This window comes from Phyllobates terribilis, unplaced genomic scaffold, assembly GCF_046119375.1.
Source record: "Phyllobates terribilis strain yellow unplaced genomic scaffold, ASM4611937v1 Scaffold_3__8_contigs__length_932513732, whole genome shotgun sequence".
Classification (NCBI taxonomy): Eukaryota; Metazoa; Chordata; class Amphibia; order Anura; family Dendrobatidae; genus Phyllobates; species Phyllobates terribilis.
The window spans coordinates 547,218,286-547,238,889 of NW_027362763.1; the positions used below are offsets into that span (position 1 = coordinate 547,218,286).

The 20,604-nt window shown below is 50.2% G+C and overlaps 1 protein-coding gene across 2 annotated transcripts; it reads right to left on the reverse strand.

Moving 5' to 3' along the window:
* Positions 1-391: 391 nt before the first annotated feature.
* On the reverse strand, positions 392-20,382 carry DYNLT1 (dynein light chain Tctex-type 1). Of its 2 annotated transcripts, XM_073673241.1 has the most exons (5): positions 20,199-20,378; positions 5,548-5,589; positions 5,282-5,405; positions 4,995-5,072; positions 392-680 (listed from the first exon to the last, which is right to left on the reverse strand). In XM_073673241.1, exons 1-5 carry the CDS (start codon positions 20,223-20,225, stop codon positions 610-612), a joined length of 342 nt encoding a protein of 113 aa, XP_073529342.1. In that variant the 5' UTR covers positions 20,226-20,378; the 3' UTR covers positions 392-609. The 2 variants fall into 2 exon arrangements, with proteins under 2 accessions (XP_073529342.1, XP_073529343.1); XM_073673242.1 differs by lacking the exon at positions 5,548-5,589 and having other exon boundaries at positions 20,199-20,382.
* Positions 20,383-20,604: the final 222 nt, after the last annotated feature.

Sequence of the window (20,604 nt, forward strand, 5' to 3'; positions counted from 1 at the left end):
AATATTTATCTGTAATGCAATGCATTAGGGCATGTTCACAAACGCAGTGTTTTACAATAGCAGCAAAATGAATGAGATTTCTAAACTCTCATTTACACGGTGCTTTTTTAACATTTCTTTTCTGGTGTGCAAAAACTTTATAATAGAGCAAAGCCTCACACACACACTAGTAGTACTATCGATGTAATGGACACACAATGCAACCAGCACTGTAGTATCACTGTAGGCTACTTTGTAATTTTACTATTATATGTAAAATAAATGAAATCCTCATTCGGCATAGTCAGCTCATCACACAATTAATAAAACCTAAATTATAAATATATAAAATGTTCCAATCAATAATTTATTTTGCGCTAGCTAAAATATGACAAGTGACAGTGTCTCAGAGTTATGACTTGAAGAAAGCTTTATAGTGGCACTTTCAGGTTGTAGCACCTCAAATTACATAAAGTTTTAATACACGAATGGAAACAAAAGTGTTCTTAAAATAAGAAACTTAGTGAATTAAAGTAAAAGAAAAAAAGCAAACATTTTAAAGTTTGTACAAAGCAAAATACATATAGAATGATACAATTTTTTAAAGGACAGGAACAAAAAAGAAAATGGTTAAATAGCAAGTCCAAAGGCACTGACTATGCAGTACATAGTCTTGTTCTCCCATCTCACAGTACAGCTTCCTGCAAAGGAACAAGAAGGAGAATAACTATAGTGTATAAAATAATTCAATGAGCACAGGTACATACAACAACAGTTTACTGCTAAGTGCTTGATAGAAGAATGTATAATTGCCATGTCCAGCAATCATATGTAAGCCATAGTAGAGAAATTCTCTTCATCTTTACAGCACATTATCACTCTCCTTTGCCACCTTACATGTGACTTAAAGGGGTGTTCTAAAGTAGTCTCTTAAGCAATTAAAAGCTATGTAGTCTTTTTCACTTCCTTGTTTCTGGCAGGGTGGGTTTTCTTTCCTTGAGGAATAGCTCTAGTGAATAGTACAACTATAAAGCCCACCACAAGTTCTGCTGTATCACATTCAGCCATGAGTGGCTAATTCTGGAGTGTACACTGTTATTAAATTTGCAGCTAGAGATAATAGAGAATTTGAACAAGCACACAGCTTTGGACAGTCAGAGCCGTGATTAGGAGACCTGTTCTGAAAGCTGCCTATTGTGCGAGCTGGTGATTTTGCAAAATTTATAACCACAGCTTGTCAGGAGCTGAGAGGGAGGGAGGTGAGCAGCTAACTGCTGTATATAAATCAATGGCATGGAGAGAGGTGGGTGGCTGTGATATTAGGAGATCACAGATTTCCTGGAAGGTAACTGCTCCAAACATTCGGCCAGGGTCTGGCCAGGCACTAGCGGCAGAGCTCCATGGAAACCAGCTGTACACCATGAAGAGATACAAGCTCTCATTGCAGGAAAATTACAGCAGAAAAACAGCAAGTTAATTGCAAACTTGCTTATTTTCACTCCATCAAACTAAAGTAATTGAGTATATCCTTTTAAAGTTAATTCCATCTTCATAGATGAGTGTTTTTGGATGGAGCTTGTAAAAACAATCTTTTGCAATTCAATGTTTACTAAAAAAAAATTTTTTTTCAGCTTGTTGTTTAGGAAATCAACTGCACTGGAGCTGGCTGAGATTAGGAGATAAGAGTGCACTCCAGCGATCCAACCAGCTTTAAAGCAGTGCTTACAAGTTCAATAGAAAAGAGCTTGTAAGTAGCGACAAAAGAGCTGCATACAAATGAAAAAAGTGTTCTCAAGAATGTCGAAAAAAAAAGTTTTAATAAACAATAAAATGCAAGGTTTTTTTTTCTTCTTTTTATTAACGCTATCAAACAATAATTCTTTGGAAACAATTCTTTAACCCCATTTTGACGTAGAGCGTATTATTACACCTCGGCAATCGCACAGAAGCTGTGCGGACGCGATCGCAACAGGGTGTCAGCCGATTCTAACAGCTGACACCCGGTAATATGTTCCAGGAGCAGTTCCCCACAGCTCCCGGCAGATTAACCCCCGAAATACTGCGATCGAAGACAATCGCAGCATTTCCAGGGCACGCAGAGTTAAGAGCGCCCCTCTTATCTTGGATCGGTGTCTCCGTGCTGTGTGCGCGGGGTCCCGATCGTTGCCATGGTGACACGATATCGTCATGAGGTGGTCACCTGGCATCAGGAAGTTAGATAGATCGTGCACTGTGCACGATCTATCTAACTTGTGCCTGCAAGGCTGACAGCCTGCATAGCACAATGTCTGTACTGTATATATACAATACAGACCAAAAGTTTGGACACACCTTCTCATTTAAAGATTTTTTTCTGTATTTTTATGACTATGAAAATTGTACATTCACACTGAAGGCATCAAAACTATGAATTAACACATGTGGAATTATATACTTAACAAAAAAGTGTGAAACAACTGAAAATATGTCTTATATTCTAGGTTCTTCAAAGTAGCCACCTTTTGCTTTGATGACTACTTTGTACACTCTTGGCATTCTCTTGATGAGCTTCAAGAGGTAGTCACCGGAAATGGTCTTCCAACAATCTTGAAGGAGTTCCCAGAGATGCTTAGCACTTGTTGGCCCTTTTGCCTTCACTCTGCGGTCCAGCTCACACCAAACCATCTCGATTGGGTTCAGGTCTGGTGACTGTGGAGGCCAGGTCATCTGGCGTAGCACCCCATCACTATCCTTCTTGGTCAAATAGCCCTTACACAGCCTGGAGGTGTGTTTGGGGTCATTGTCCTGTTGAAAAATAAACGATGGTCCAACTAAACGCAAACCGAATGAAATAGCATGCCGCTGCAAGATGTTGTGGTAGCCATGCTGGTTCAGTATGCCTTCAATTTTGAATAAATCCCCAACAGTGTCACCAGCAAAGCACCCCCACACCATCACACCTCCTCCTCCATGCTTCACGGTGGGAACCAGGCATGTAGAGTCCATCCGTTCACCTTTTCTGCGTTGCACAAAGACACGGTGGTTGGAACCAAAGATCTCAAATTTGGACTCCTCAGACCAAAGCACAGATTTCCACTGGTCTAATGTCCATTCCTTGTGTTCTTTAGCCCAAACAAGTCTCTTCTGCTTGTTGCCTGTCCTTAGCAGTGGTTTCCTAGCAGCTATTTTACCATGAAGGCCTGCTGCACAAAGTCTCCTCTTAACAGTTGTTGTAGAGATATGTCTGCTTCTAGAACTCTGTGTGGCATTGACCTGGTCTCTAATCTGAGCTGCTGCTAACCTGCGATTTGTGAGGCTGGTGACTCGGATAAACTTATCCTCAGAAGCAGAGGTGACTCTTGGTCTTCCTTTCCTGGGGCGGTCCTCATGTGAGCCAGTTTCTTTGTAGCGCTTGATGGTTTTTGCAACTGCACTTCGGGACACTTTCAAAGTTTGCCCAATTTTTCGCACTGACTGACCTTCATTTTTTAAAGTAATGACGGCCACTCGTTTTTCTTTACTTAGCTGCTTTTTTTCTTTCCATAATACAAATTCTAACAGTCTATTCAGTAGGACTATCAGCTGTGTATCCACCAGACTTCTGCACAACACAACTGATGGTCCCAACCCCATTTAGAAGGCAAGAAATCCCACTTATTAAACCTGACCGGGCACACCTGTGAAGTGAAAACCATTTCCGGGTGACTACCTCTTGAAGCTCATCAAGAGAATGCCAAGAGTGTACAAAGCAGTCATCAAAGCAAAAGGTGGCTACTTTGAAGAACCTAGAATATAAGACATATTTTCAGTTGTTTCACACTTTTTTGTTAAGTATATATTTCCACATGTGTTAATTCATAGTTTTGATGCCTTCAGTGTGAATTTACAATTTCCAAAGTCATAAAAATACAGAAAAATCTTTAAATGAGAAGGTGTGTCCAAACTTTTGGTCTGTACTGTATATATATATTTTTTTAGTTTTTTTGTTTAAATATGAAAATAAAATAAAAAAAAAATAAAAAAAAAAAGTACACATATTTGATATTGCTGCGTCCAGAAAGACCTGATCTATAAAACTGTCCCACTAGTTAACCCTTTTAGTGAACACGGTAAAAAAAACAAAAAAACGATTAAGAACTTCTAGTTTGAAACGCGTTTGCTGATGTCCTCGTGTGTTTTTTTATTACTTCTATGACCAAATAAAGTACAATTGTTTCTAGAAGATTTGTACAGCTGGATTTTCCTTGGCTTCCTGTGCTAGGGTTGGGGTTAGGATTTTTTCAGAAGTAAAGAAAAAAAAAAATGACGATGATATGGTGACTTGTGTTGAGTGCAAGTGCTCGCTACTTGAGTTTGCATCGGGTGCTCAGGTATGCACAGAGTATCGCGGGTGCTCGAGTGACATGCTTGTGTCTCCGCCCCATATGTTTCACGGCTGTTATACAGCCAAAAAAAACATGCTGGGATTGCCTGCCTTTCACGAGCGATCCCCACATGTTTTTTGGATGTTTAACAACCGTGAAACATGCGGGGCCTCAAGCATGTCACTCGAGCACCCACGATACACAAGATCAGTAGGAGTCAAACTCTCAGTCAGCACCCTAACAATCACCTGATTGAAGGGGCAGCTATGCGAATTCTGAAAACCCCTTTGTGCATTTAGTCACTGGATCTTACTGGAGATATTCGAGGTGTCTGGAGCAGGTCTTTAAGAACTGATGACTAAGTAAGGTTACTGCTCAGTGCTTGAGTAAGTTTTCTACAGATGCTTTCCATACTACTGGGAAAAACAAGCGGAGCACTGCAGGAATGTAATGGCTGCTCTGAAATACAATCTAAACTCAATAAAAGCTCAAATTAGTTTACAATGATGAGAAGAAAGTGAACATGAGGATCAACAGATAATAACAAAAGCACATTGCTAAAACGGGCAGGTATCACCTAACATGTCCATGTCCCTAATCATTTTCTATAATGAACTCTACCCTCCTCCAAAAGGTGGACAAGCAACTGTACAAGCGTTCAATTACACTTACCATCAGTTGAATTATCCCAAAAACAGGAACTCGCTGTATGAAGACCTGCACCATTCTTCTGCATAATCACACAGGTAACTAGGTGAAAAAATAAAACACATTATAGAAAATCTCAGGACTGAAGCACTCATGGACACAAGTCAAGTTCAAGTACCCTATGATGTATGTGAGAAGTTTTATACAACTAGGAGAATTTGGGGTAGCTGGGGGTGGGACTGAATTATTAAAGGGGGTGTTGGACCCTCGCTCAATTTTAGCTACCTGGCTATTGGGATCTTGCGACATACCTATGTATTTAAATGGCTTTCCCAGCTTTGTAAGTTGGCTCAGAGTCTGCTCCACGACGTTAGTGGTCCACTGGTTGACTTTGTTGTGTTGATAAGCATTCCCACCGATGGCACTTTCTATTGACTAAACATAAAGAGCATTCTAGTATTACGAGACGGTATAAAATAGGCAATTCTAACAAAACACAAGCGTCTCTTCTCAAGAAAGTTTATATAAGTCAATATGCAGTAGAGTTACACGGCTTTTCTTAACGGTCTGAACTGACCTCTTTAATGATGTTGCTCACTTCATCTACAACAAATGAGGACTGAAAAACAGACACAAAAAAAGAACAATTAAAATTAAGCTTTACATGAGAACCTGTACAACAAGCGGCCAATCAAATCCAGGTTAATAACCCCTATCATTTCCAAGGCTCCACCCAATAAAGAGAGAATAATTGATAGGGAAAAAGATGAATGTAATGGGGACATGCATATTCCATAAGATCATCCTGGATATCTTCCACAGTCAAAACCAGACTTGTTTGTTATCTAAATTCTATGAAGTTGACATGTGCTTGGTAAACCTGGGAGGCTATTTAGGGGCTCATACATATTAGAGTAAAGTGGGCAAATTAGCAGATCTTGGCTGGACCAGGGACCAACACATGATGTCAGGGGAGAGAAGGGCATGTGGAATTGCAATGCCTGATCCTGTTCTCAGGAGATAAGCCACAGTCAGAGGCGTCTGGCAGCCGCTTACTCCCTTGTCCTTATTAAGACCTCATGTCAGCTCCGTTAAATGCACGCGTGTATGGGATGTCAGGAGAAATAGAGGTCAGCCAAATGAAAGTTTGGCAAATAGCTCTTCGAGATGTATAGCAGGCTAAGGATATACTTATAAGCAGAAGATTGTTGTCCAGGCTTGGGTTTCAAGTCACATAGTGACTGCAAATTTCTGAATCCTCACAGCCCGCAGTAACAACGCAGTCAGGATTCTCCAAAGTCGTAGATTTGCATACTATATGCAGTCATGTGCAGACTAGATGTCCACGGCCTCGCTCAATACAAGTGAATTGAGGAATGTCAGACAAGTCTAGTCAGAATGTGGCCAGAGGCATGCAAATCGCATACTTGCAGTGACTTTCATCCACTCCCGATGCCGGAGAATCCTGACAGCTTGTGGTGTGCAAGGATTCACAAATCTACAGTCAAAGAGTAAATACAGGCTTGAACCCTAAGCATGGACAATCCCTTTAAAGATGTTCATTCTATTGTACAGATAGCTGTAGGTCTAGATGAAGACATGGGATGTGATGCCAGATAGCAACGGCAATTCTTTCAGGATTATCCGCTACATATTACCATACCACAAATGCACATGTGGACTCTGCCTATAAAGCTCTCATTCAAGTGAAATAAATATTTTATGTCAACATTGTTTATTAGTATTACCCAACAGGAAAACATCTGGATACCCTTTATAAGGTGGGACATGTTATACAACTTCGTATGCAGTCTTTAGATTCTGCAGTCATCTGATCGCTACTTCATAAGAACATACACATACATGATACGTCAGCACACAGCAAATAATGAATACATGAACTTCAATTTTGCTATAAATGTTAAACGTAAGGTATTCAACATTTTTTATATTAAAGAGCTCAAAAGCCATCCGACCACGTCCAGGTGTACCTCTTAATAATAATAGTCTCTAACTACTACATGTCCTACCTCTCCATGTGCCACACAGGGGCTCATCCTAATGGATGTTTTTAATTGTTTCCTTTTCACTCCCCATGCAGATGAGGCCCTGTTTATCACATGGAGAGGTAGGACATATAGTGGTTAGGAACTATCCATATTAGTAAGGTCACCTTGACAAGGTTGGATGGCTTTTGTGCTTTTTGATCAGAAAATGCTAAGTACCTTACATTATGGAGTTCATGTATTCATTAGTCGGAGTGTCCTGCCAAATAGTGTATGTAAAGGTTTGTATATTGTGAACCTGTGCATTAATCTAACACTAAAGGTGTGTAGGCCCCATTTTTTCCTTTTTTGTAGTACATATCAGGGGATGTGGCTGCCTTCAGGCCTCAGGATCCGCATCCATCCATCTTTCCCACATTAGGTTTTAATTGTGAGCTATGCCTGGTCTCTTTGTCACTCCCCATTCAGATGAGGCCCGGTTTGGCAGATGGAGAGGTAGGACATATAGTGGTTCGGGACCGTCCATATTAAAAAGGTCACCTTGATGTGTTTGGGTGACTTTTGCACTCTTTAATAATAAAAAAAAAAGCTAACTAAGCACCTTACGTTACTAAAGTTTACAGCAATATTGGAGTTCATGTATTCATTAATTGCAGTGCGCTGACACATCCTGTGTGTATAGGATAGTATATTGGCCACATAGAGTATTTGTGCACCTAATTTAATACTAAGGGTGTGCAGGTCCTATTTTTTCTTTTTTGTGCTACTACATATGTAGACAGCCATGGACAGATACAAATGAATGTTCATCGATACATCTTCTCATGGCTGGGGAAAAGCAGCCTTACCCTGTGGAGGAGTGGGAAGAAAAAAAAAAAGGTGTAGGAATTAGACATGAGCCATTGCAAAGTATTAAAGTACTCATTCTTACTAATAGAGCAGTGAAGAATCTTATGACACCTTGTAGATGTATAGCACAACATAACAGGGGTCACTGCAGCTCCATAGCAACTGTAACCAAAGCACACTGAACACAAAGGTCGCCATGGTACCACAAATACAGCCAGGACTAGCAACTAGACCGTGGCATAAAGCAGCTCTGTGGAACTGCAATAAAATCGATGCCATGTACCTCTCGGGCAGCGCATCCATAAGAGCAGTGCATCTTTAAAGGGGTTGTGTGGGATTCCATTGTTTTTCCTGGGTTCAAATAAAGAAGCAGTGACACAGACTGAGCGCTGGATGCGGGGGAGGGCAAGTAAACATGTTTGTTGTTGTTTTATGTAGGGGAAGGGGGAATGACAGGTGTTCACATACCGAATATGGAAAACCCCTTTAAGGGTGCTCTTGATTTCCTAATTAATCTGTAGAGCTATAGAAGGTAAAGCCCCCTTTCTCATCCATGGCAAGAAACTGCTCATTGTGATCTTTCATAATGTCGAGGTGGCAGCAGCCTAAGCTCCATGGAATGAAACCTGGAACTGCTCTGTCATCCCTTATGTGGGAATGGTGGTCACCTGTGTAATGGAAAACAAGGGAACGCCCCCCATAATGGGAGACTTGGAGGGGAGCGTGTCCTTACAGAAACCCAGAATGTGATTGTACCATGGCGCGCCCGATAATGGGGAACATGGAGGGGAGCGTGTCCTTACAGATACCCGGCATGTGATTGTACCATGGCGCGCCCGATAATAGGGGACATGGAGGGGAGCGTGTCCTTACAGATACCCGGCATGTGATTGCACCATGGAGCGCCCCATAATGGGGGACATGGAGGGGAGCGGGTGCTTACAGATACCCGGCATGTGATTGTACCATGGAGCGCCCCATAATGGGGGACATGGAGGGGAGCGGGTGCTTACAGATACCCGGCATGTGATTGTACCATGGAGCGCCCCATAATGGGGGACATGGAGGGGAGCGGGTGCTTACAGATACCCGGCATGTGATTGTACCATGGAGCGCCCCATAATGGGGGACATGGAGGGAAGAGTGTCCTTACAGATACCCGGCATGTGACTGTACCATGGAGCGCCCCATAATGAGGGACATGGAGGGAAGCGTGTCCTTACAGATACCCGACATGTGACTGTACCATGGAGCGCCCCATAATGGGGGACATGGAGGGGAGCGTGTCCTTACAGATACCCGACATGTGACTGTACCATGGAGCGCCCCATAATGGGGGACATGGAGGGGAGCGTGTCCTTACAGATACCCGACATGTGACTGTACCATGGAGCGCCCCATAATGGGGGACATGGAGGGGAGATTGTCCTTACAGATACCCGGCATGCGATTGTACCATGGAGCGCCCCATAATGGGGGACATGGAGGGAAGAGTGTCCTTACAGATACCCGGCATGTGACTGTACCATGGAGCGCCCCATAATGGGGGACATGGAGAAACGTGTCCTTACAGATACCCGGCATGGGACTGTACCATGGAGCGCCCCATAATGGGGGACATGGAGGGGAGCGTGTCCTTACAGATACCCGGCATGTGATTGTACCATGGAGCGCCCCATAATGAGGGACATGGAGGGGAGCGTGTCCTTACAGATACCCGGCATGTGATTGTACCATGGAGCGCCCTATAATGACGGACATGGAGGGGAGATTGTCCTTACAGATACCCGGCATGTGATTGTACCATGGAGCGCCCCATAATGAGGGACATGGAGGGGAGAGCGTCCTTACAGATACCCGGCATGTGATTGTACCATGGAGCGCCCCATAATGAGGGACATGGAGGGGAGCGTGTCCTTACAGATGCCCAGCATGTGATTGGACCATGGAGTGCCCGATAATGGGGGACATGGAGGGGAGCGTGTCCTTACAGATACCCGGCATGTGACTGTACCATGGAGCGCCCTATAATGAGGGACATGGAGGGGAGATTGTCCTTACAGATACCCGGCATGTGATTGTACCATGGAGCGCCCCATAATGGGCGACATGGAGGGGAGCGTGCCCTTACAGATACCCGACATGTGATTGTACCATGGAACGCCCCATAATGGGGGACATGGAGGGAAGCGTGTCCTTACAGATACCCGGCATGTGACTGTACCATGGAGCGCCCAATAATGGGGGACATGGAGGGGAGCGTGTCCTTACAGATACCCGACATGTGATTGTACCATGGAGCGCCCCATAATGGGGGACATGGAGGGAAGCGTGTCCTTACAGATACCCGGCATGTGACTGTACCATGGAGCGCCCCATAATGGGGGACATGGAGGGGAGATTGTCCTTACAGATACCCGGCATGTGATTGTACCATGGAGCGCCCCATAATGAGGGACATGGAGGGGAGAGTGTCCTTACAGATACCCGGCATGTGATTGTACCATGGAGCGCCCCATAATGGGCGACATGGAGGGGAGCGTGTCCTTACAGATACCCGGCATGTGACTGTACCATGGAGCGCCCCATAATGAGGGACATGGAGGGGAGCGTGTCCTTACAGATACCCGGCATGTGATTGTACCATGGAGCGCCCCATAATGGGGGACATGGAGGGGAGCGCGTCCTTACAGATACCCGGCATGTGACTGTACCATGGAGCGCCCCATAATGGGGGACATGGAGGGGAGCGTGTCCTTACAGATACCCGGCATGTGATTGTACCATGGAGCGCCCCATAATGGGGGACATGGAGGAGAATATGTCCTTACAGATACCCGGCATGTGACTGTACCATGGAGCGCCCCATAATGAGGGACATTGAGGGGAGCGTGTCCTTACAGATACCCGGCATGTGACTGTAACATGGAGCGCCCCATAATGGGGGACATGGAGGGGAGCGTGTCCTTACAGATACCCGGCATGTGATTGTACCATGGAGCGCCCCATAATGGGGGACATGGAGGGGAGCGCGTCCTTACAGATACCCGGCATGTGACTGTACCATGGAGCGCCCCATAATGGGGGACATGGAGGGGAGCGTGTCCTTACAGATACCCGGCATGTGATTGTACCATGGAGCGCCCCATAATGGGGGACATGGAGGGGAATATGTCCTTACAGATACTCGGCATGTGATTGTACCATGGAGCGCCACATAATGGGGGACATGGAGGGGAGCGTGTCCTTACAGATACTCGGCATGTGATTGTACCATGGAGCGCCCCATAATGGGGGACATGGAGGGGAGCGGGTGCTTACAGATACCCGGCATGTGATTGTACCATGGAGCGCCCCATAATGGGGGACATGGAGGGGAGATTGTCCTTACAGATACCCGGCATGTGATTGTACCATGGAGCGCCCCATAATGGGGGACATGGAGGGAAGCGTGTCCTTACAGATACCCGGCATGTGACTGTACCATGGAGCGCCCCATAATGGGGGACATGGAGAAACGTGTCCTTACAGATACCCGGCATGGGACTGTACCATGGAGCGCCCCATAATGGGGGACATGGAGGGGAGCGTGTCCTTACAGATACCCGGCATGTGATTGTACCATGGAGCGCCCCATAATGAGGGACATGGAGGGGAGCGTGTCCTTACAGATACCCGGCATGTGATTGTACCATGGAGCGCCCTATAATGACGGACATGGAGGGGAGATTGTCCTTACAGATACCCAGCATGTGATTGTACCATGGAGCGCCCCATAATGAGGGACATGGAGGGGAGAGCGTCCTTACAGATACCCGGCATGTGATTGTACCATGGAGCGCCCCATAATGAGGGACATGGAGGGGAGCGTGTCCTTACAGATGCCCAGCATGTGATTGGACCATGGAGTGCCCGATAATGGGGGACATGGAGGGGAGCGTGTCCTTACAGATACCCGGCATGTGACTGTACCATGGAGCGCCCTATAATGAGGGACATGGAGGGGAGAGTGTCCTTACAGATACCCGGCATGTGATTGTACCATGGAGCGCCCCATAATGGGCGACATGGAGGGGAGCGTGCCCTTACAGATACCCGGCATGTGACTGTACCATGGAGCGCCCTATAATGAGGGACATGGAGGGGAGAGTGTCCTTACAGATACCCGGCATGTGATTGTACCATGGAGCGCCCCATAATGGGCGACATGGAGGGGAGCGTGCCCTTACAGATACCCGACATGTGATTGTACCATGGAGCGCCCCATAATGAGGGACATGGAGGGGAGCGTGTCCTTACAGATACCCGGCATGTGATTGTATCATGGAGCGCCCTATAATGAGGGACATGGAGGGGAGATTGTCCTTACAGATACCCGGCATGTGATTGTACCATGGAGCGCCCCATAATGGGGGACATGGAGGGAAGCGTGTCCTTACAGATACCCGGCATGTGACTGCACCATGGAGCGCCCCATAATGGGGGACATGAAGGGAAGCGTGTCCTTACAGATACCCGGCATGTGACTGTACCATGGAGCGCCCCATAATGGGGGACATGGAGCGGAGATTGTCCTTACAGATACCCGGCATGTGATTGTACCATGGAGCGCCCCATAATGAGGGACATGGAGGGGAGCGTGTCCTTACAGATACCCGGCATGTGATTGTACCATGGAGCGCCCCATAATGGGCGACATGGAGGGGAGCGTGTCCTTACAGATACCCGGCATGTGATTGTACCATGGAGCGCCCCATAATGAGGGACATGGAGGGGAGCGTGTCCTTACAGATGCCCAGCATGTGATTGTACCATGGAGTGCCCGATAATGGGGACATGGAGGGGAGCGTGTCCTTACAGATACCCGGCATGTGATTGTACCATGGCGCGCCCGATAATGGGGACATGGAGGGGAGCGTGCCCTTACAGATACCCGACATGTGATTGTACCATGGAGCGCCCCATAATGGGGGACATGGAGGGGAGCGGGTGCTTACAGATACCCGGCATGTGATTGTACCATGGAGCGCCCCATAATGGGGGACATGGAGGGAAGCGTGTCCTTACAGATACCCGGCATGTGACTGCACCATGGAGCGCCCCATAATGGGGGACATGGAGGGAAGCGTGTCCTTACAGATACCCGGCATGTGACTGTACCATGGAGCGCCCCATAATGGGGGACATGGAGGGGAGATTGTCCTTACAGATACCCGGCATGTGATTGTACCATGGAGCGCCCCATAATGGGCGACATGGAGGGGAGCGTGTCCTTACAGATACCCGGCATGTGATTGTACCATGGAGCGCCCCATAATGAGGGACATGGAGGGGAGCGTGTCCTTACAGATACCCGGCATGTGACTGTACCATGGAGCGCCCCATAATGGGGGACATGGAGGGGAGCGTGTCCTTACAGATACCCGGCATGTGATTGTACCATGGAGCGCCCCATAATGAGGGACATGGAGGGGAGAGTGTCCTTACAGATACCCGGCATGTGATTGTACCATGGAGCGCCCCATAATGGGCGACATGGAGGGGAGCGTGTCCTTACAGATACCCGGCATGTGATTGTACCATGGAGCGCCCCATAATGGGGGACATGGAGGGGAGCGCGTCCTTACAGATACCCGGCATGTGACTGTACCATGGAGCGCCCCATAATGGGGGACATGGAGGGGAGCGTGTCCTTACAGATACCCGGCATGTGATTGTACCATGGAGCGCCCCATAATAGGGGACATGGAGGAGAATATGTCCTTACAGATACCCGGCATGTGACTGTACCATGGAGCGCCCCATAATGAGGGACATTGAGGGGAGCGTGTAATTACAGATACCCGGCATGTGACTGTACCATGGAGCGCCCCATAATGGGGGACATGGAGGGGAGCGTGTCCTTACAGATACCCGGCATGTGATTGTACCATGGAGCGCCCCATAATGGGGGACATGGAGGGGAGCGCGTCCTTACAGATACCCGGCATGTGACTGTACCATGGAGCGCCCCATAATGGGGGACATGGAGGGGAGCGTGTCCTTACAGATACCCGGCATGTGATTGTACCATGGAGCGCCCCATAATGGGGGACATGGAGGGGAGCGTGTCCTTACAGATACCCGGCATGTGACTGTGACGCGCCCCCTGGGCCAGTGTTGTTTGGGGGGATACCCGGAGCCGGATCAGATGGGGGTTGTAGTCTCCGAGTGGCGGTGACCCGGTCCGTGCCCAGGGTGTCAAGCTCAGTGTGTGGCAGTCCTTATAGATGTTACTAGATGTTCTTTTATGTCGACTACGCCACCCGTTGAATTGCGGTCAATACGGCCGCCGCTGCAGCAGGGTCCGCTGAGGCTGGTGATGTGTGTGCAGCTCAGGTAGTATAACCCCCAACGGGAGGGGTATAGCCTCAGGTGTAGAGGATGGTGGTTGTGGAGGTGCAGTGAGGATGGTAATGAGACTCAGAGTCGGGCTGTGCAGTTCAGGGTCTTTACTTACTGCTGTTATGCTGGTCACTCCGGCCTTGAGTGACCGCCCGAGCCGTGCTGCGTCCACCAGGTCCTTGACTCGGCCAACTCCCAAGTAATTCTGGAGCGTGATCCTGAGCTCCCTTTCTGACGTTCCTTCTCTCTGGCCTTCCCCACCAGGGATCCACCTAAGTCCGGCTCCCTCGAGCCTCTTGTTGGTAAACCCTTGTCTCTGGGTTCCCTGACCCTATTCTTGGTTTGCCTTCCGGGTGGATTTAGTGGGTGGTCGTGGCAGATCCTGCCCACGACCTCCGGTCTCTGGCTAAGGATTAGTGCCCTCCACCAGCTTGGGATCCGGTACCCTTGTGCCAACTCTTCACCCGCTGATCTAATCTTGGGTTCTTGGAGTTCCCTCTTCTCCCCCTCTGGGTCCTTCTTTCTCCTCTCTCTCTCTGGGCCTTGGAGCTGCTCTTCTCCTCTGCTCTCTTCCTCTGACTCAACTCTGACAGACTGACTGAACCTGATCTAAGATGGTTCCCACCTTATATACTCCCTCTATGTGTGAGCTCAGGTGACCAGCACCCAATGAGCTCCTAGCTTTACCCAGACTGCTCCCCCTATCTGCCCCTACACTACTGGGATGTTCCACCCCCCTCCCACTCCAGCCAGGGACAGACACTGTCGTACCTGCACATTTCTCTAGTGGGAGTACCATTGGTCTGTCCCCCGGAAATGGGATGTATGTAGTGCATGCAGCCTACTGAGCTCAGTTCCACACTCCATCCTTACCCGGGAGTGGAATACCACACCTCTGGCTTGAGGTGTAATACCCCTGTAGCAGCCGAATCCTCAGGGTGCTACATTCCCCCCTGGTAAATCACAGCACGTCCTCGGGCTGTTAAAGATAAAAACATCCACAAACATACAATTATTTTTCATAAACATCAACATATAAGCATATAAAACATCATATATATATATCAGCAATAAAACGTTTTCATAAATAACATTCCTGTAAACATTCCTGTCGCTGGTTCCTCCGGTCACGGTGCAACTTGTGACCGGGTAAAGTGCGACAGTCTCTTAAAGAAAATGGTTTCCTATAAAACCAGTAGGGGGCGCTTTAAGAAGCGCAACTATGTACAAGGGGAGGTATGGCCGCTCTCAGTCCTCGGCCAGGTATTAGAAACTAGGGACACACGGGCATCAGTTCACACTTTGTCCCAACGGGGAACATATTTTAAATAAGTAACAGTTCTTGGTACCCCGACGGGCAACTTTATACAGTCTCTCTCTACCGTACTTCAACGACGGCGTCCTCCTGCTCTTTCTTGTTGGTTGGTTTCAGTTTCAGACCCGTCCAGGCCCTCTTGATCCTCCTCACACCGCAGCTCCTCCTCCGTCAGGCGATGCACATGGAGGGCGTAAGGTCCTTTGGCACACTTGTGCCGGGTGAAGGTGACCTCGTCCCCTACATACAGGTCACGACCTCTGTGTCCCTCCGGCAGATGGCTTTCTACGTCTCTGCGGGTCACAAAGACGTCGCCGGGGGTATGATGGTCTCTAATAAAGCCCCACCCATGCTGCATGTTGAATTTTATCACAGTCCCGGTGGAAGGGGGACCATGAGCTGCACGGGGATTCCTCCTGGTCCGGCTCTTCTGCTCCGCGATTCTTATCTGCATCTGCTGTTCCCGGACCCGCCTCTCTCTCAGCTCCCTCTCGAAGAACTCGAGCTGCTGTCGGCAGCACTCTGCACGCTCCGCTGCGGCCGCCCGAGTCTCCTGAGTGAACCCCATGAGGTCTCCTCCGGTGGGGTCCCACTCAAACTGTGCCTCCTCCAGCGGGGGCGAGGTCCTCTTTACAGGCTTCGGAGCCGGAATCAGGGGCTCGCACATGGGCCTTGCCTTTTGGAGTTCCAGCTGAATATACTCCTGGGGCCATATGAAGGGCTGCCCATCCGGGCACGAATGCTGGGCGAATAGATCTTCACCCAGGTGCGGCACTCTAGATGTTGAGGGCGCGTTGATGGTAGCGGCGCCCGGGTTAACCAGGCCTTGCGACCAGGCCTGGGGCACCTTAAAGGCAAAGGGCACCGTAAGAACGGCGGCGCCCTGGGTTATTCGGCCCTGCGACCAGGCCGGTGGCTCCGCGGAGGTAGGGGGCGCTGTTGGAATTGCGGCGCCCGGGTGTACTAGGCCTTGCGACCAGGCCGGTGGTATTTCCTGCTTGGCCACGCTCGAGGTCGAGGCGTGTGACGTCACAGGGGTCGCGGCCGCGGTTTCCGGTTGAGGCCTAGTCTGCGGCGGTGACGATGCAGCGACGGGCACGGCAGGGGGAATTTCGGGCTCTGCGACAGGGAGCTGGGGCAGGCACGCGGTTTCCCGGCTCGGGGTAGAGACGTCCCCTTTACCTGCCTCCGTCCGTTCAGCTCCCTTCTCGGCGCCGTCTCCGGCCTTGAGTCCTCCTGCACCATCCTCAGAGGCGGTCTGTCTCCTCGTCTCGAGTGGCGTGCTCCGCTGACGGGTTCCGGTCTGCTGGGCCATCTCTCGGCTCCACTCCGCCAACGTCTCTCGCTGCACCCGGGCCATCCTCCGTGCGAAGCTCTCCAGCGCAGTCTGTGCACACTCCCGGTCTCGGGGGAGCTGTGCCAGGACCTCCACTAGGCCTAGTGGGGTTGTGGCTTGTAGCAGGCTCCTGACCACTGGGTCGGTGCTGCCTGACTCTCCCTCCATCTCCGGGTAGGCTCTCTCTGGACTCCTCTCCAGACTTCTTGTCTCCGGGTGCGCTCTCTCCAGACTGCTCCAGGCGACACCCATCTTTGCTCTCTTGTTCTGTCTCCGCCCACATTGAGGGTGGTCCCAGGGCAACTTTGTGATTGTCAGTTCCAGGGGCAGTTCTCTCACGCTGATGGACACTTCCAGCATCACAGTCTCTGTTGGTGGGCGCGGTTTCCGCTTTTGGCGCCATTCTTCGACCTGGCCCACGATGGGAGGTGGCCTTTTGCCACCCTCTGGCACGCCCATAATGGCGTCCGCTCTTCCAAGGCGGGAAATCTTTGGAAATGGCGGGAATCGTCTCCCAGTGGCGGGAAACTCCATGGATGGCGGGAAAAAGCTGCAAATGGCGGACAACCGGCGGGAAACGACCTGTGATGGGGTCCGTTGGCGGGGACCCTCCGGGAGACTTCTTTTTAAGGTAACGGTGAACTTTTCTTCAGGCACGCAGTACCCGGTGGTTGTGGGCACGAAATCCTGCCGACTACGCCAAAGTTGACGCGCCCCCTGGGCCAGTGTTGTTTGGGGGATACCCGGAGCCGGATCAGATGGGGGTTGTAGTCTCCGAGTGGCGGTGACCCGGTCCTTGCCCAGGGTGTCAAGCTCAGTGTGTGGCAGTCCTTATAGATGTTACTAGATGTTCTTTTATGTCGACTACGCCACCCGTTGAATTGCGGTCAATACGGCCGCCGCTGCAGCAGGGTCCGCTGAGGCTGGTGATGTGTGTGCAGCTCAGGTAGTATAACCCCCAACGGGAGGGGTATAGCCTCAGGGGGTCAGGTGTAGAGGATGGTGGTTGTGGAGGTGCAGTGAGGATGGTAATGAGACTCAGAGTCGGGCTGTGCAGTTCAGGGTCTTTACTTACTGCTGTTATGCTGGTCACTCGGGCCTTGAGTGACCGCCCGAGCCGTGCTGCGTCCACCAGGTCCTGGACTCGGCCAACTCCCAAGTAATTCTGGAGCGTGATCCTGAGCTCCCTTTCTGACGTTCCTTCTCTCTGGCCTTCCCCACCAGGGATCCACCTAAGTCCGGCTCCCTCGGGCCTCTTGTTGGTAAACCCTTGTCTCTGGGTTCCCTGACCCTATTCTTGGTTTGCCTTCCGGGTGGATTTAGTGGGTGGTCGTGGCAGATCCTGCCTACGACCTCCGGTCTCTGGCTAAGGATTAGTGCCCTCCACCAGCTTGGGATCCGGTACCCTTGTGCCAACTCTTCACCCGCTGATCTAATCTTGGGTTCTTGGAGTTCCCTCTTCTCCCCCTCTGGGTCCTTCTTTCTCCTCTCTCTCTCTGGGCCTTGGAGCTGCTCTTCTCCTCTGCTCTCTTCCTCTGACTCAACTCTGACAGACTGACTGACCCTGATCTAAGATGGTTCCCACCTTATATACTCCCTCTATGTGTGAGCTCAGGTGACCAGCACCCAATGAGCTCCTAGCTTTACCCAGACTGCTCCCCCTATCTGCCCCTACACTACTGGGATGTTCCACCCCCCTCCCACTCCAGCCAGGGACAGACACTGTCGTACCTGCACATTTCTCTAGTGGGAGTACCATTGGTCTGTCCCCCGGAAATGGGATGTATGTAGAGCATGCAGCCTACTGAGCTCAGTTCCACACTCCATCCTTACCCGGGAGTGGAATACCACACCTCTGGCTTGAGGTGTAATACCCCTGTAGCAGCCGAATCCTCAGGGTGCTACAACTGTACCATGGAGTGCCCCATAATGAGGGACATGGAGGGGAGCGTGTCCTTACAGATACCCGGCATGTGACTGTACCATGGAGTGCCACATAATGGGGGACATGGAGGGGAGCGCGTCCTTACAGATACCCGGCATGTGACTGTACCATGGAGCGCCCCATAATGGGGGACATGGAGGGGAGCGTGTCCTTACAGATACCCGGCATGTGACTGTACCATGGAGCGCCCCATAATGGGGGACATGGAGGGGAGCTTGTCCTTACAGATACCCGGCATGTGACTGTACCATGGAGCGCCCCATAATGGGGGACATGGAGGGGAGCTTGTCCTTACAGATACCCGGCATGTGACTGTACCATGGAGTGCCCCATAATGGGGGACATGGAGGGGAGCGTGTCCTTACAGATACCCGGCATGTGACTGTACCATGGAGCGCCCCATAATGAGGGACATGGAGGGGAGCGCGTCCTTACAGATACCCGGCATGTGACTGTACCATGGAGTGCCCCATAATGGGGGACATGGAGGGGAGCGTGTCCTTACAGATACCCGGCATGTGACTGTACCATGGAGTGCCCCATAATGAGGGACATGGAGGGGAGCGTGTCCTTACAGATACCCGGCATGTGACTGTACCATGGAGCGCCCCATAATGGGGGACATGGAGGGGAGCGTGTCCTTACAGATACCCGGCATGTGACTGTACCATGGAGTGCCCGATAATGGGGGACATGGAGGGGAGCGCGTCCTTACAGATACCCGGCATGTGACTGTACCATGGAGCGCCCCATAATGAGGGACATGGAGGGGAGCGTGTCCTTACAGATACCCGGCATGTGACTGTACCATGGAGTGCCCCATAATGGGGGACATGGAGGGGAGCTTGTCCTTACAGATACCCGGCATGTGACTGTACCATGGAGCGCCCCATAATGAGGGACATGGAGGGGAGCGTGTCCTTACAGATACCAGGCATGTGACTGTACCATGGAGCGCCCCATAATGGGGGACATGGAGGGGAGCGTGTCCTTACAGATACCCGGCATGTGACTGTACCATGGAGCGCCCCATAATGGGGGACATGGAGGGGAGCGTGTCCTTACAGATACCCGGCATGTGACTGTACCATGGAGCGCCCCATAATGGGGGGACATGGAGGGGAGCGTGTCCTTACAGATACCCGGCATGTGATTGTACCATGGACTCTGACAGCGCTGCACTACAGAGGCAGGACCCCAAGTGCCCATTCTGCAGAGCCCCCCTCATGGGGCACAACAATGCTCCGCACGCACGGCACTGCCGCTCCCCAGCACACAGCTGTCAGGGGGCCGCACTGTGACATCACCGTCCCGGAGGAGCGGCTGCCTCATGTCGCCTGGTGCCGTATCATAGTCGGGCTGCTGCCTCACATCGCCCGGTGCCCGCACTCACCTCCTCCGCTGTCTGAAACTCGTCCATTCCGGCGGCCCCGCACTCACTCACACACCGGCAGCTGGAGACAAGAGCCCACCCCGCCTACCGCCGGTTGCCACAGACGCACAAGACAACCACGCCCAAGGAGTCCCTGGTTAGTCACGTGATACTCCTCCTCCCCCTGCTGCGGCAACTTGGGAGTAGTGGGAGGGGCAGTGTGTGGCCGATGGAGAAATCGCATTATACTGCTGTATTGTGACCAGGACGTCTCCTCAGAAGCGCAGGCATAGCCACTCAGCACCGGCCCGTATTATTATTATACCGGGAACCAGCACCGGAAAACACCGAACATGCTATCCCAGAATGCTGTGCGCTGTTGACGCCTCCTGATCCACACACGGCTCTTCCTGCCCCGCCCCCAATT

Bases quoted from the DNA above. Each gene is read 5' to 3' on its own strand.
- DYNLT1 (XM_073673241.1), bottom strand. From the start codon at position 20,225: ATGGACGAGTTTCAGACAGCGGAGGAG. The intron at 5,590-20,198 runs GTGAGTGCGGGC...TCTGTTTTTCAG, and splicing joins AGTTTCAGACAGCGGAGGAG to TCCTCATTTGTTGTAGATGA. The intron at 5,406-5,547 runs GTCAGTTCAGAC...CTTTATGTTTAG, and splicing joins TGAGCAACATCATTAAAGAG to TCAATAGAAAGTGCCATCGG.